This window comes from Phoca vitulina, unplaced genomic scaffold (assembly GCF_004348235.1).
Source record: "Phoca vitulina isolate PV1807 unplaced genomic scaffold, GSC_HSeal_1.0 scaffold4, whole genome shotgun sequence".
Classification (NCBI taxonomy): domain Eukaryota; kingdom Metazoa; phylum Chordata; class Mammalia; order Carnivora; family Phocidae; genus Phoca; species Phoca vitulina.
The window spans coordinates 33255746-33268908 of NW_022589707.1; the positions used below are offsets into that span (position 1 = coordinate 33255746).

Genomic DNA, 13163 nt, shown 5'->3' on the forward strand with positions numbered 1-13163 from the left:
TCTAAAGGAGACCAGCTCAGGATGTCGGGATACCCCCAGCACCTTTCCACTCCTCAGTGATTCTAGGTGCCCCTTCTTCCCACTGGGTTTTTAGTTTAGTCAGGCATTCTTTTGAACACATGGGGTAGACTCACTCATAGAGGCCAGACCTCTGGTGGGTGGGAGTTCATCGGGAGAATACTGTGGACCCAGCTTTTAGCTGGGGCTGGAGGCCCGTAGAAAGGACTGTGAACAGTGTTCAGAATTCACCAACAGGGTAGTAGCATCGTGTCCAAAGGCAAGGTTGTAAGGAGAAAATGGAATCTATTCTGTGATACAAGAGGGTGAGAAGCCAGAACCCTAACCCTTTTTTGAAATTTTTTGCTCTTTGTATTAATTCTCGTTTAATTTAATTCTTATAGCAGCCCTGAGGAGTGGATAGGTCCTATGCCTATTTTACAGATAAATTGGTTGAGGTTCAGCAAATTTCAGGAAATTGTAGGTTATATGGCAGACAGGTGAACAGAGGTAGGATTTGAAGCGGTTCTGCTTGATTCAGAATTCCCCTCCCCGTACCACATTGCCCTTCAGAGGGACAGAAGCAGAACATGTGTACATGTAGACAGCTTTTTGTATGTTTGTATCTGAAAATCCAAGATCATGTGTTGTATTTCTTTGATTTTTCTTCCCCCTTTGTTTCTTGTCTGTGATTGGTTCTTTCGGTTGACACACTGCCGCCCACCCCAGGGGACAGACCGCGTCTGTTTGCGTCCAAAGTAGAGAACTTTCAACATGCCTGGCTGAGCTGTGTGTGTGTCTCTCTGCTGCATTCCTTCTCTCGGGAGGCAGGCGGAGCACAGCTGTGGCTCTTCGGCCCAGAGCACAGCTGTAGTCAGCCGGCCAGTTGACACCGTGGCGCATGGTGTCATGGTCTCATTACTCAAGTGTGTCCAGCTCAAGCTGCTGTCTGATTGGCATTGGTCAGGGCCACGGTGAGGAGGAGAATTCTATGCACTTTGCAGGAACAATTTCGCAATGCCTCATATTGCCTTTGCCACACGGTCTCGTAAAAATACCGTGAATCCAAGCTTGTTTGCATAAAGCCAAACTGCGGGTTGCCGGCTGCTGTACTAATCCCGAGGAATTCCGGTTATCATTTGACCTTGGGGCTTTCATTGCCGCTATGTTTTCATCTCGATTTTAACGCAGCTAAGTTAAATATGATGCACATTTTGTTCAACTAGTAACATTAAGAATCAAAAAGAGGACCACAAGGGCAATAAATCATTAATATATTAGGTGGGGATGGCAGTAGATTATGTTTGGAGACAAATAACCCACTTATTGACAACAACCAAGAATAGCAAATGTAAATTCTCCTTACATAGATATCTTTTTATTAGGCTTCTTTTTCTTCTTCTTTTTATTTAAAATGATGAAATGAAACTAACAGCGTTTCCCTTTTTTGCTATTTTGCAGAAAAAACCGCTGTCTGCAATAATAAAGGAAGTCTGTGATGGGTAAGTATGACTTAGGATTCATCTGAGTTGCTTCAGTCCACAAATTGAGAAGCTAATAAAATATTCCTGAGCAGTTATAAAATTTTATTCCTCAGCCACTCCTTGACCTGCCCATCACGAATTACTGTGTAAGATTTACATGCCCTCTTATACCAAAAAATTACTGTTATTCCTCAAAGAGCAGAAAGTGTGAAATGGCTGGCTTATGCACACTGGGATCGCTTTTATTTATTTTGAAAAGTTGTGGTTCATTCACCCTACTCAGCAGGGAGCAGTCTGAAGTTCCTGAGGTTAAATACACACTCCATCTGATATAAATTGAAAGGACCATTTAGGTTCCCATAGAAGATAAAAGAATTTAAAAGACAAGCCCGTGTGTAATTTGGCAGCCACGGGAACTTCCCAGTGTTAGAGCTTCCCTCCTTGTCCTTGGCTGTCCTAACAATCCAAAGGAGAAGCACTTAGAGAAGTTGCATGAGGTTATGAAGCGAGTCTTACTTGGAATTTATTTAAGACCTGGGGTACTTAATGGGAATGTTTCCATCTGCAGCAAGCACACTGATTGGGGGATTGTAGAACACAGAGGCAATGGGAATGAAACAATTATCAAAAATTTAAATTGCATCCATTTCTTTTGTTTCCTACTTTCTGCTCCACTCCTTCAAAATGGGGAGGAATATAACTTCGTATTTAAATACCCCTGCTCAAAGCCATGAAGACGAAATATTCCAGGCACTAGGCGTGGAATAAGACCAAGAAGACCAAGATGATCCACATAGGAAATGGTTGGTCAGGCTAGTGTCCTTTTGTTTTAGGAGCTGCATTGTGGGGTATGTTGGGTGTGGGCCCACTTCCAAGTACCGGGTGCTTCATTCATCTAACTGTGTCATGCTGTAGAAATGAAAATGACCATCATTTGTTTTTCTGATCAGTTTTGCTTGTGTTTTTAAGGTGGTCCCTTGCCAACCATGAGTACTTTGCACTGCAGCATGCTGATAGCTCAAACTTCTATATCACCGAAAAGGTAGGTCAACCATCTGGGACACTCGTATCTGAAAAAAATGAAAACATGACTGATATTTCCTCCGTTCAGGACTAGACGAGACACGGTGGTCTAAATTTTAAGTCTCTACGGTCCATGAAAATAGAGTGTACCTCGCAAACAACCGCTACTTTAGTATTAAGGCAATATTCCGCCCATGGCAGAGTGAAGACCAGACACGTTTCTGCAGCCCGTTTTAGCAACTACCCTTGCCTCCTGACAGTGAATTCACTAATTATTTTTCTTTCTTATTCCTTGGTTAAAGCATTCATTTGATGTTTAATGACTTCTTTCTCAGACTTCTTTTTTTTTGAAGAACGATCTCTAAGTCCTGTTTAAAGTAGTTGAAACAGTGACAAGAAACCTTCCAAAGGTGGCATTGTGTAGACACGGAGTGTTCTGTGGCTCCTGGGGACTTGCTTTCTTCTTGGGTGATTTTTTTTTTTTTTTTATTCTTTAGGAAGCTTGGAGGGAGGAAGGGAGTGGTGAAGACTGCAGTGGTTCTCACAGCAAGTAAAAGCAATATCTTAGGGAGAAATTGATAGGAGAAGGGAAGGCTAATATGGGCCAGGCCCATTTGTGGATTTCTTCCTCAAGACTAGCCTGTGTTATACAAATTACTGGCTTTGGTTAACAGATAAGAAACTGAATCATAGATGTCCGATGGCTTGGTCAATATCTCAGGGTTAGTAAATGATAGAATCAAAAAAGGAAGTCCAGACTTGGTGCTTCTGTCACTTTGCCTTTTGGGAATTTCTAGAAGAGCTTAGCATTTAGCTCAGTTTTATGGAGAATTCACTGAAATACATAGAGCCAATATTGTCCTTGTGGAACTTCATAACCTTGTGGGCTTGGTGGGGAGGGAAGGGTCAGCCCTGTGAACAGTTTTCATTACAACAAGGTGGTCAGCGCTGGGACAGAAGTGAATACAAAGTGCTCCTGGAGGAGGGGGCACTGGGTGACCTCAGGCTCCAGGCTTTGTTCCTCCCAGTAAGCAGTCCCTAGAGTGACTGTGAGTTTACCCGTGAATCAAGTGGTGGTGCAAGGTGAGGCAGTAACAAGGGTTCTGTTGCTCTGTGAGGGCTTGCTCTCCCCAGAGTGTGTGTGTGTGTGTGTGTGTGTGTGTGTGTGTGTGTGTGAAGGGGTGTTACTCAGTCCAGCCCAGAGGGAGTATAGTCAGAGGCCTGGAAACGCTTCTTAGAAATGACTTTGTTCTTCCCAGATGGACCCTGGAATTTTCATAACTGATCAGGTTTTCCTCTTCATACTAACTGACAGAAAGTTGAGAGTAAACAAGTAGACTAGATTTCCTGGCCTGTGTTGTATTTAATTTTGCTTGTTCTTTGATTCATTCCACAAACACTTAGTTTCCTGTCTTTATTTTCCCTTAGCTTCATTTTCTCAATATTTTCCATTTATTCTATACTGCATTTATATGCTCTGCATGCTATTCTTTGTGACATAAAGAGGATATAAATAAATAAGTTAAATGTTCGCAGTTAAATGTATTGCTGTGGCTATCTTTCAGCAGAATTCTGCCTTGTTTCAACTTGGTTCGCCTTTTAGAGATAACTCAAATATTGCAACTTTTGGGGATGTATCGGAAAAGCTTGGATAGAATAGAAGTTATATAGGGTTTTTCAAATATCACCAATTAGTGGGTGGTGATATCAATTTTGTTGGCTGCAATAGCATTAAAAATGAGAATATAATAGGATAGGTCACAGCACATCACCTGTGTTGTTTGTAAATCCTTGTATTGTACACACATATACACAATACATGTATATTGTGCTGGATTTTTCCCCTGGGTTGTGGTAAAACCACAGCCAAAAGTCATGGAATCACAAGTATCCCTGCCTTTGATTCACCTGTATTGGCTTGTGTCCCCGGGGGTTGTCCTGTCTTCTGTCTTCATTATCAGGGGACCTCAGTTTACTGGAGATTACTACGACGAGACTGAAGGGAGAACCTTTCAGAAACGTACGTTTTCAGATCCCACCCCCAGAGACTCCGATGGAGCTGGCCTTGGGAATGGCCTAGGACTTTGCATTGTTTTAGAGCCTCCCTGGAATTCCAATGTGGAAAGCCCGGGACCACTTGGAGAAATACAGGTCTGGGGCTGCTTTTTGGTACCGGTATGCTGTGTACCAGACAGTGTGCATTGTGAACAGAAGTTATGCTCTAAGTTTGACTTAGAAGTGTGTTTGTGTGCCGCCAGTTCTTAGGCTAATTTAAAAATTCAAATAATATTGATGCTTCTGTTCTAATTAAAATTAATGTATACTCATAAAATTAAAACTCTGCAGAACAGTGGGAAAATTGTTATTTTATCAGGCATCTCAGTCATTTTTTTAGAAAATCTTGCATTGCCTGAGGAAACTGTTAACGTTGAGTTTGAAAGGGACCGCCACCTAAGTCTGTCACCCAGTCTGGCCATCTTCGGTGGGCGGTAGCAGAGATTATTCTTCTATTAAGAGTTAAGGGAGTGAGAAGACTCATCTTCCCACTCATTGCCCTTTGTTTGTAAATAAAATGTCATCACTCTTCCCTCTGCAGCTGTTCCTGGGCACAGCTGTGTGTGCATGTGACACAGAACTCGACTTGATATGCACGGGGCAGGAGAGGGACCTCGCATCCTGGGAGCAAACTGGGCTGCCTCCAGTCTGCTGTTAGGTCCACCTAGTTCCTTGCAAGTGCTCCTATAAATAGAGCCCATTTTCCATTTTGAAGTAATGTATTTAGTATCATCTTGGTAACTTACAGCCCAGTGAGTTGTTAGGTAATATTTGCATCACCATGGTAACCGGTGACTAATTTTTGAAACTTATGCATGTTCTTCTTAGTTGCTGATTTTCCCTTGCCTATGAGGTGGTCTCCCTCCCTCCACCAGAGATAAAATATCACCTGTAATTTTAAAGAAGAAGAAAAATTCTCCAGGCTCGACATGCTAACACATTTTGTGACTGATGGATGGGTGCTTGGGACTCTCTTCTAAGAGACTTGGGAAGGCACCTCCCCTACTTTTCTCATGTTATCCAGCATATTTTCCAAAATAGTCTTCATTTGCTTATTGGGTCATTAACTTTGGTTTTTCAGTGCAGTGGGAGAGATTGTCATGTTGTTGGGCAGCTCTCAGCAAAAGCATTGCATGCAAATCCCTTACAGAAAGTTAAGTCAGCTACTCACAAGTTCAAATTCTGCCCCAGAAACTTTTATATTTCAGGGTGATGTCCCAGAGAGAGAGAGAGAGAGAGAGGGAAAATAAAAATAAAAAGTGAATTGTGTATCTTTTTTCAGTTTATTGAGGTATAATTGACAAATAAGATTGTAAGATATTTAAGTGTACATCGTGGTGATTTGACCATAAATATACACTATGAAAGTGTGCCCCCCATATAATTAACACATCTATTACCTCACCTATTTATTTATCTATTTGGTGGGAACATTTAAGTTCTACTTTCTGCAAAGCTTTCAGCAGATTTTAGTTACATAATATAGCATTATCAACTATAGTTATCATATTTTACATTAGATCTCCAGACCTTGTTCATCTTGTAAGCTGAAAGTTTGTGTTCTTTTACCAGCCTGTCCCTATCTGCGTCCCCCTCCACTCCAGCTCCTGGCAACCACTTTTCTTTTTTTCCAGGATTTATTTATTTATTTTTAGAGAGAAAGAGAGAGAGTGTGAGTGGGGGGAAGGGGGGCAGAGGGTGAGGATCTTTAAGCAGACTCCCCGCTGAGCATGGAGCCTGACACGGGGCTCCATGTCACGACCCATGAGATCATGACCTGAGCCGAAACCAAGAGTCAAACGCTCAACTGACTGAGCCACCCAGGTGCCCCAACCACTCTTCTACTCCCTGTTTCTATGAGTTTGACTTAAGTGATACCATGTAGTATTTGTCTTTCTCTGTCCCACTCACCTCACTTAGCATAATGCCTTCAAGGTCCATCTGTGTTGTTGCTAATGGCAAGATTTCCTTCTTTCTCATGGTTGAATAATATTCCATTGTACACATACACCGCATATTTTTTACCCGTTCATCTGTCTACAGACACTAAGGTGTTTCTATACCATGGCTGTTGTAAATAATGCTGCAGTGAACATGGAGTGCATGTGTCTCTTTGATAGCCTATTTTCATTTCCTTTGGGTAAATATTCAAAAGTGGGGCTGCTGGTTCATATGGTAGTTTTATTTTTGAAATTTTGAGGAACCTCCATACTGTTTTCCCTATTGGCTGCACCAATTTACATTCCCACCAACAGTGTATGAAGGTTCCCTTTTCTCCACATCCTGGCCAACACTTATTTATGTATTTGATGATGGCCATTCTAACAGGTGTGAATCATTTTAGTTTTGATTTGCATTTTCCTGAAAATGAGTGATGTTGAGCACCTTTTCATGTACTTGCTGGCCATCTGTATGTCTTTGGAAAAATGTCCATTCAGTTTCTCTGCCCATTTTTTTAAGAGGATTGTTTGGGTTTTTTGCCATTGAGTTGTGTGAGTTCTTTGTATATTTTGAATATTAACCCCTTATCAGATATATGATTTGCAATTGTTTTCTCCCATTCCATGAGTTGCCTTTTCATTTTGTTGATGGTTTCCTTTACTATGAAGAAGGCTCTTTAGTTTGATGTATCCCACTTGTTTATTTCTGTGAATTGTATGTTTACTTTAAGTATTCCAGTGGAATTTGTCTTCCCCAAAAGAGTTTTATATAGAGCAAGGCTAAACATTTCAGCTCATTATCTCCTTTCCGTCTGGTGATGCATGTGTTATTGTGTCCATTTTACAGTGAGGGAGGTGAGACCAAGCAATAGGTTGTTGAGGTCACGCACGTGGGCAGTGGTCAAGCTGAGGCTTGGACCCAGGTGGGTCTTTCTGCAAAGCTTTCTAGGTCACCTCCTGGAAACCCCCGGTCCCCACTGCCTGGGCCCTGATTTGTTTATGATGCCTTTTCTCTACTGACCCCAGGCCGGTGATCCTGATGGTAACCAGCTCAAGAAAATAAATACAGGAAGCTACAGCCTGTGTGTGATCACAGCTTCAGTCTGTGGCTTCTTTATTCCCTAAGAGGATAACTTGGAGGAAGTTGTAACAGGTAGTCTTCCAGTCACGAGGGATTAGCAAAGTACAGTTGACACTTGAACAACAGGGGTTTGGCCTACATGGGTCCACTTATACATAGATTTTTTTTTAATATAAATACAGTACAGTTACTATAAATGTATTATCTCTTCCTTATCATTTTCTTAATAACATATTCTTTTCTCCAGCTTCATTGTAAGAACACAGTGTATAATACATATAACATACAAAATATGTGTTCATTGGCTATTTATGGTATTGGTAAGACTTCCAGTCAACAGTAGGCTATTAATAGCTCAGTTTTGGGGGAGTCAAAAATAATACATGAATTTTTTATTGAGTTTGGGGTCAGTGTCCCTGACTCCCATGCTGTCACTGGTCAACCGTACATTTTCATTTGCCTTTGGTATGGAGTGTATAATTGTCTAAGGTAGTATTATTGCACTAATACTGTTCTTTTTAGGAAAGTTGCCTGGTCATCCTTAACCCTAAGAATGCAGATAGCATGGGGCATGGTGAAGGCCCATATTAGTAGACGTATACTCTACAGTTAATCCCTATTACCACCTGTTGCAGAATGTATAAAGTATCCTGATATACCTTGGCAAGATCTTATTTAGATGAATTCTTACTGTGTAGTAAGAGAGATGAATATGCCTCATTCAGGCTCTCTCAGCAAAGCTGGCCCCAGCAACCTTTGGGAACGAAATGAGGTCATTTGAGGGACACCCTTTTTTATTCCATTCTCACTTCCCAGATGCTCTCGGTTCTCAGAGGCCTTGAGCCTCCCAGAACCTGGGCAGATAGGGATTGTGTCCCTGAGATTTGTATGTCCCACCCAGTCAGGAGACCACTAGATTATCATGTGGAATTCATTTCAGTTATCACACATTGAGTCCTGGCCTCCACAAAGAGCTTAGTGAGAAGAATATGTTCCATTCTCTGCATTCGTGATCTCAAGGTCTAGTGGAGGAGATAGTCTTGGAATGGGCACAGGTTTTGAGGAAGGAGAGGAAATAACCAAGTAATTATAGAAGGGAAGAGGGAAGCAAAAGGGTCCTGGAGCAGGCTAACTACGTCTAACCTGAATTTGGGAAATATATTCCTTCAAAGACTGAACTCCCTCCCTTTGTGAGTTTTAGCGCCGTGGCAGGCCAGTTTAGGAGTTATTTGGTTGGGGGTTGCAACTGCCATGAGCGTTTGTTGGATGCTTGCTATGTGGCAAGCTCTCCCCGCCAAGTGCTTCACATAGACTGTTGGTCTTATTGAATCTTCAAAAAAAAAAAAAAAAAAAAAAGCCTATGAACCAGGTTTTATTATGACACGTTCCATTTTACAGGGGGCACAACTGAGGCTCTGGGGTGTGAGTAAGTGAGTTGGGATTGGGCCCAGGAAGACTGATTCCAGAGCCAGTGTCCCACGCTCTTAGGCTGTTCTGTGAGACAGGCAGGCATTCCGACAGTTCTCATCATGTCATGCCACGAATGGGAGGCACGTCAGCTCTTGGAGCCGGAGATGAAAATAGGTCTTTCCGTCCTCTTTTACCTCCCCGGTTTCCTCTGCTCAACGTCCTCATTCTACCAGCTCTTGGTCCTCCAGAAAGCCTTTGATTCTACATACACCTTTGCCCCAGTAACCCAATTTGATCACCATTGCTGAGCCAAGTATTTTGCCTGAGAAATTCCGCAAAGGTGCACACATCATCAGTAGGGCTTCTTTTCCATTTGGGACAAGGAGTGAGCCCCAGGGAACTGGTTCCATCTCTGTGTGGGAGGGTCAGCTTTGTACACAGATGGTGGGTGGCACCTCTGAATGGGCTCAGCTAACATAGGGGTACATGTCTCTGTTGGTCACTGCACAGAATGAGAGCAGGGCTGTCGTGTGCCTGGCTCAAGAACGCTGTAATGAAAACAATTCAAACTTGTACATATGCCTTGGGTAAATTTTATTTCAAACATGCCCCTTTTTGTGTGATGGACATAGGCTATCTCATAAAAGAGAGAGTAGGGGTATTTGTGTTCACCACATCTTCCTGTTTCGTGTTGGTGTCCTTAAGCACTAGACATCTCACGCCAACTTGGTTCATCTTTTCAAAGTGGCTAAAACTTTGTGGGGTTGGAGATATTTCTGAGAAAAGATTGGGAAATTTTCTTCTATTTTAAGTATAATGTGAAAGTGTAGAACTTTTTAAGTAATAAAATTACAGGACAATAGAATTAATAGCATTTTTCAAATTGTAGATCATCACTCATTAGTGGGAATGAAATCATTTTAGTCTGTTGGAAGAGCTTTAAGAATGGACTATAAAAGAGTACAAAAATAATAGTCTATTATAGGTGTTGTTTTGTGAAATATTTGCTTCTCATACATTAATAGGCAATACGGGGATAGTCTTAGTTTTTCCCTTGGTTTGGGGTCAAAAATGTTTGAAAGTCACTGAAAAATCATTACAAGGAAGGGTTAACTAGGGAGAATAAATACAAGGCTGTGTTTAAGTTTACTAGTTCAAGGAAGCCTCACGTTTGGAGTGTGCTCTTCCCTGAAGAAAGTAACACAAATACACAGACCACCAGCACCACCACCACCAAACAAAATACAGAGCGAGCTGAGGTATGTCTTTTCCTGGGGAGCTGTCCTGTCCTGGTTCCTGGGACGAGCAGCTCTGTGGCCTGGCATGTTTCCTTGTCCTGTTGCCCCACAGCTAATGGCACCGGGAGCTGACACCTTAGCCTAGCCGGGCCCCCGTGCAATCTCTTCTGGGAATCTGAAATTGAGAGGTAAGTTGGGTGATGGTGTTTGCTCAAACGGGAAAGTCATATGGAATCACATTTGATGGCAGATAAATCTTCCTGCAAGCTAACTACAGGGTTTGGTGGACTGAGCTGTAAGGGCGAGGAGTAAAACCAGCCTGCAGGAAGGATTGAGAGTAAGTGGGGATGAAGGGCCCTGAGGGAGTCAGAGGAGGTGGAGAGGGAGAAGCTCCCTATCCTGAGTTCCCTTTCTGCGGTTTCCTGTCTTTGCACCCTTGTGAGAGGACCTGCTGGGGCTTTTCAGCCCCGCCCCTTTACTTAAACCACCTCAAGTTGGTCTTTGTTACTCTCAATCAAAGAAGTTTCATTGGGATCGGCATCTTAATTTGAGCAAACCAGAGCCCGGGGATGTTGTGAATTTCCTGACCCAGCCACATGACATTGCCTTTTCTGCTGCCTGCGGTACAAGATTCTGGATTCATTCAATGGAAGCCACTGTCCCTGCTTCGGCAAGCCTACCCCTCAGCCAGGTGTGACCAGCACGGGCCACCACCTGCAGACCTGGGCCAGTGCCCCAAGCCTGGCTCTCAGCAGGCAGGAATGCAAAGAGAAATGTGCCTGCTTTTCACCTTGCCCTGTGCCTTCAGCTCTCCTCGGGCTCCTGACTCTAAGCATTTCTCTCGTGCTGCCCCTTTGCTCTCTCCCTTGTCTTCCCCTCACAACCTGCTGCCTGCTGTGGACTTGTTAAGGACTGCACGTTCACATGCGCCCCACTGCTGAGTTCTTTCTTTTTTGACTTGCGATTGAACCTGACTTCTGTTATGGATGCTCCCTGCCCTAATGTCTGCTGGAATGCCTGTCACCAGCTTTTGGAAAGCACTGGACTCTACTAGACAGGCTACTTGTACTGGATCTGCCAGCTCATAATCCAGGTCTGTCAAACAGAAACAGCCATGCCAGGAGGAGAACAACAACAATAACCACTGTGTATGCATATATTCGATAAAACAAACTTGTATTGACTTCCCCTATGTGCAAGGCACTGTGCTAAGCTCAAGATAGTTCCAACCTTCATGATTCTCAAAATCCAGAAGGAGAGAGAGACAAATAAGTATTTACCCCAAATTAACCAGTTACAATTGTGTCACAAAGGACGGAGGAAAGCATACAGACCTAATTTAGCCCGGAGCAGGTGACATTTAAGCAGAGATCTAGGACAAAGGTGGAGGGGGAGGCCCTTAAAATGGGCAAGATGTGTCGAGAGAGTTTTTACATAAGCCTCAATTCTAAAGGCCTTGTCAGGCCATAATAAGGATTTTACACCTTTTTTTTTTTTTTTTTTTTTTTTTTTTTTAAATTAGGCTCCACGCCCAGCGTGGAGCCCAACACCGGGCTTGAACTCATAACCTTGAGACCAAGACCTGAGCTGAGATCAAGAGTTGGACGCTTAGCCAACTGAGCCACCCAGGTGCCCCTAGGATTTTAAACTTTATTCTGAGAACACCGGGGAGCCTTCAGAGGGTTTTAAGCTAAACCATAAATGATTGGACTACAGACTCCCCTGTGATTAGTCTGCATACACCATAAGGGAAGAGTGGTCAGCCTATGCTAGAAATGATCAGAAAACCTTTTACTACAGAGAGGAAAGAAATGCAAGGGTATTTTGAAATATATCTAGAGATTGACATCAAATGCTGGGTGGCCCTCTTGATTCCAAGGAGAAAACGGGACCAGATAAGAATGTTCTTGAAACGCTTGCTATCTATTAACCTCCTTGATATCCTGGCTAAGGTTAATAATAACACATTGAAGTTAAATAAAGCTACTCTTTTATTTATTTTCACAGTGATATCTTCTTGATGAATGTGTTGATTTGCACAGCCAGATAAAATGTTAACATATAGTTACCCAACTAACATATCCAATTTTAGCTTCCCTTTTGGGTACTCCTAATTTAGAATGTAAAAATTTTCTAACTTATATTCATAAGAAAATAAGTAGAAAAAAATCTGTAATAGATTGGGGCATAGAAGTACAAGAGGGAGAAAGTGATTTGCTCAGATTTGACAGTTAAACACATGCTGGGGTGAGAAAGATAATGAAGTGCCTGATTTCATAGAGCTTTCAGTCTGGAGGTAGACTAGATTGACACCAATTGATGATTGATGGGGGTCACGTTTGGAAAGATTATTGGGAATATGATTTTTGAATCAATTAGGTTTACATTTTGACCCTACATTTTTGGACCTATATGATTCAGTACACATTAAAAAAAAATCTTTTAAGTAGGATCTGAACTCTTCTGCTTTATTTTTTAAATATCTGACTCATACACCATAAAATCTGCCCAATTAAGATATACATTGCAATGGTATTAGTGTATTTACAGTATAATATACTCTCTAGATAGTAAATCTGTGTCCCATCCCCCTGGGGTATTTTCATTTTCCAAAACAGCAGCTCTCAGACTTAAATGTAGATCATGTCTCAAATCTAGAGATTTAGATTCAGTAGATCAAGGCTGGGGTTCGAGCATTTTAAACAAAATGCTGGTGGTCCTAGTGCCATATTTGAATACTACCACTAGAAGTGGGAGCAAGCCTCTGGATCTTTCCCCTGATTCCTGCCTGTGATGAAAACCCATATTATGAATTCTTATTGGCTCAGAGGCCTGGGTGCTCCCTGTACTGGAGGCCTCATTCTGGTTGGTTTCCACTGTTGCTGAGAGAGAATGAGGTCCAACTTCCTTCCTTCCTTCACCTGGCCATCAGTGT

At 42.4% G+C, this 13163-nt stretch overlaps 1 protein-coding gene across 7 annotated transcripts in view; it reads left to right on the top strand.

The window, feature by feature from the left end:
* The window catches only part of ELMO1 (engulfment and cell motility 1), a 514971-nt gene that overhangs the window by 119558 nt on the left and 382250 nt on the right, over positions 1 to 13163 (top strand). For all 7 annotated transcript variants that reach the window (XM_032401761.1, XM_032401766.1, XM_032401767.1 and 4 more), the window contains 2 exons: positions 1459 to 1499; positions 2451 to 2523. In XM_032401761.1, coding sequence (XP_032257652.1) covers positions 1459 to 1499; positions 2451 to 2523 — 114 coding nt within the window. The remainder of the gene's footprint in view (positions 1 to 1458; positions 1500 to 2450; positions 2524 to 13163) is intronic.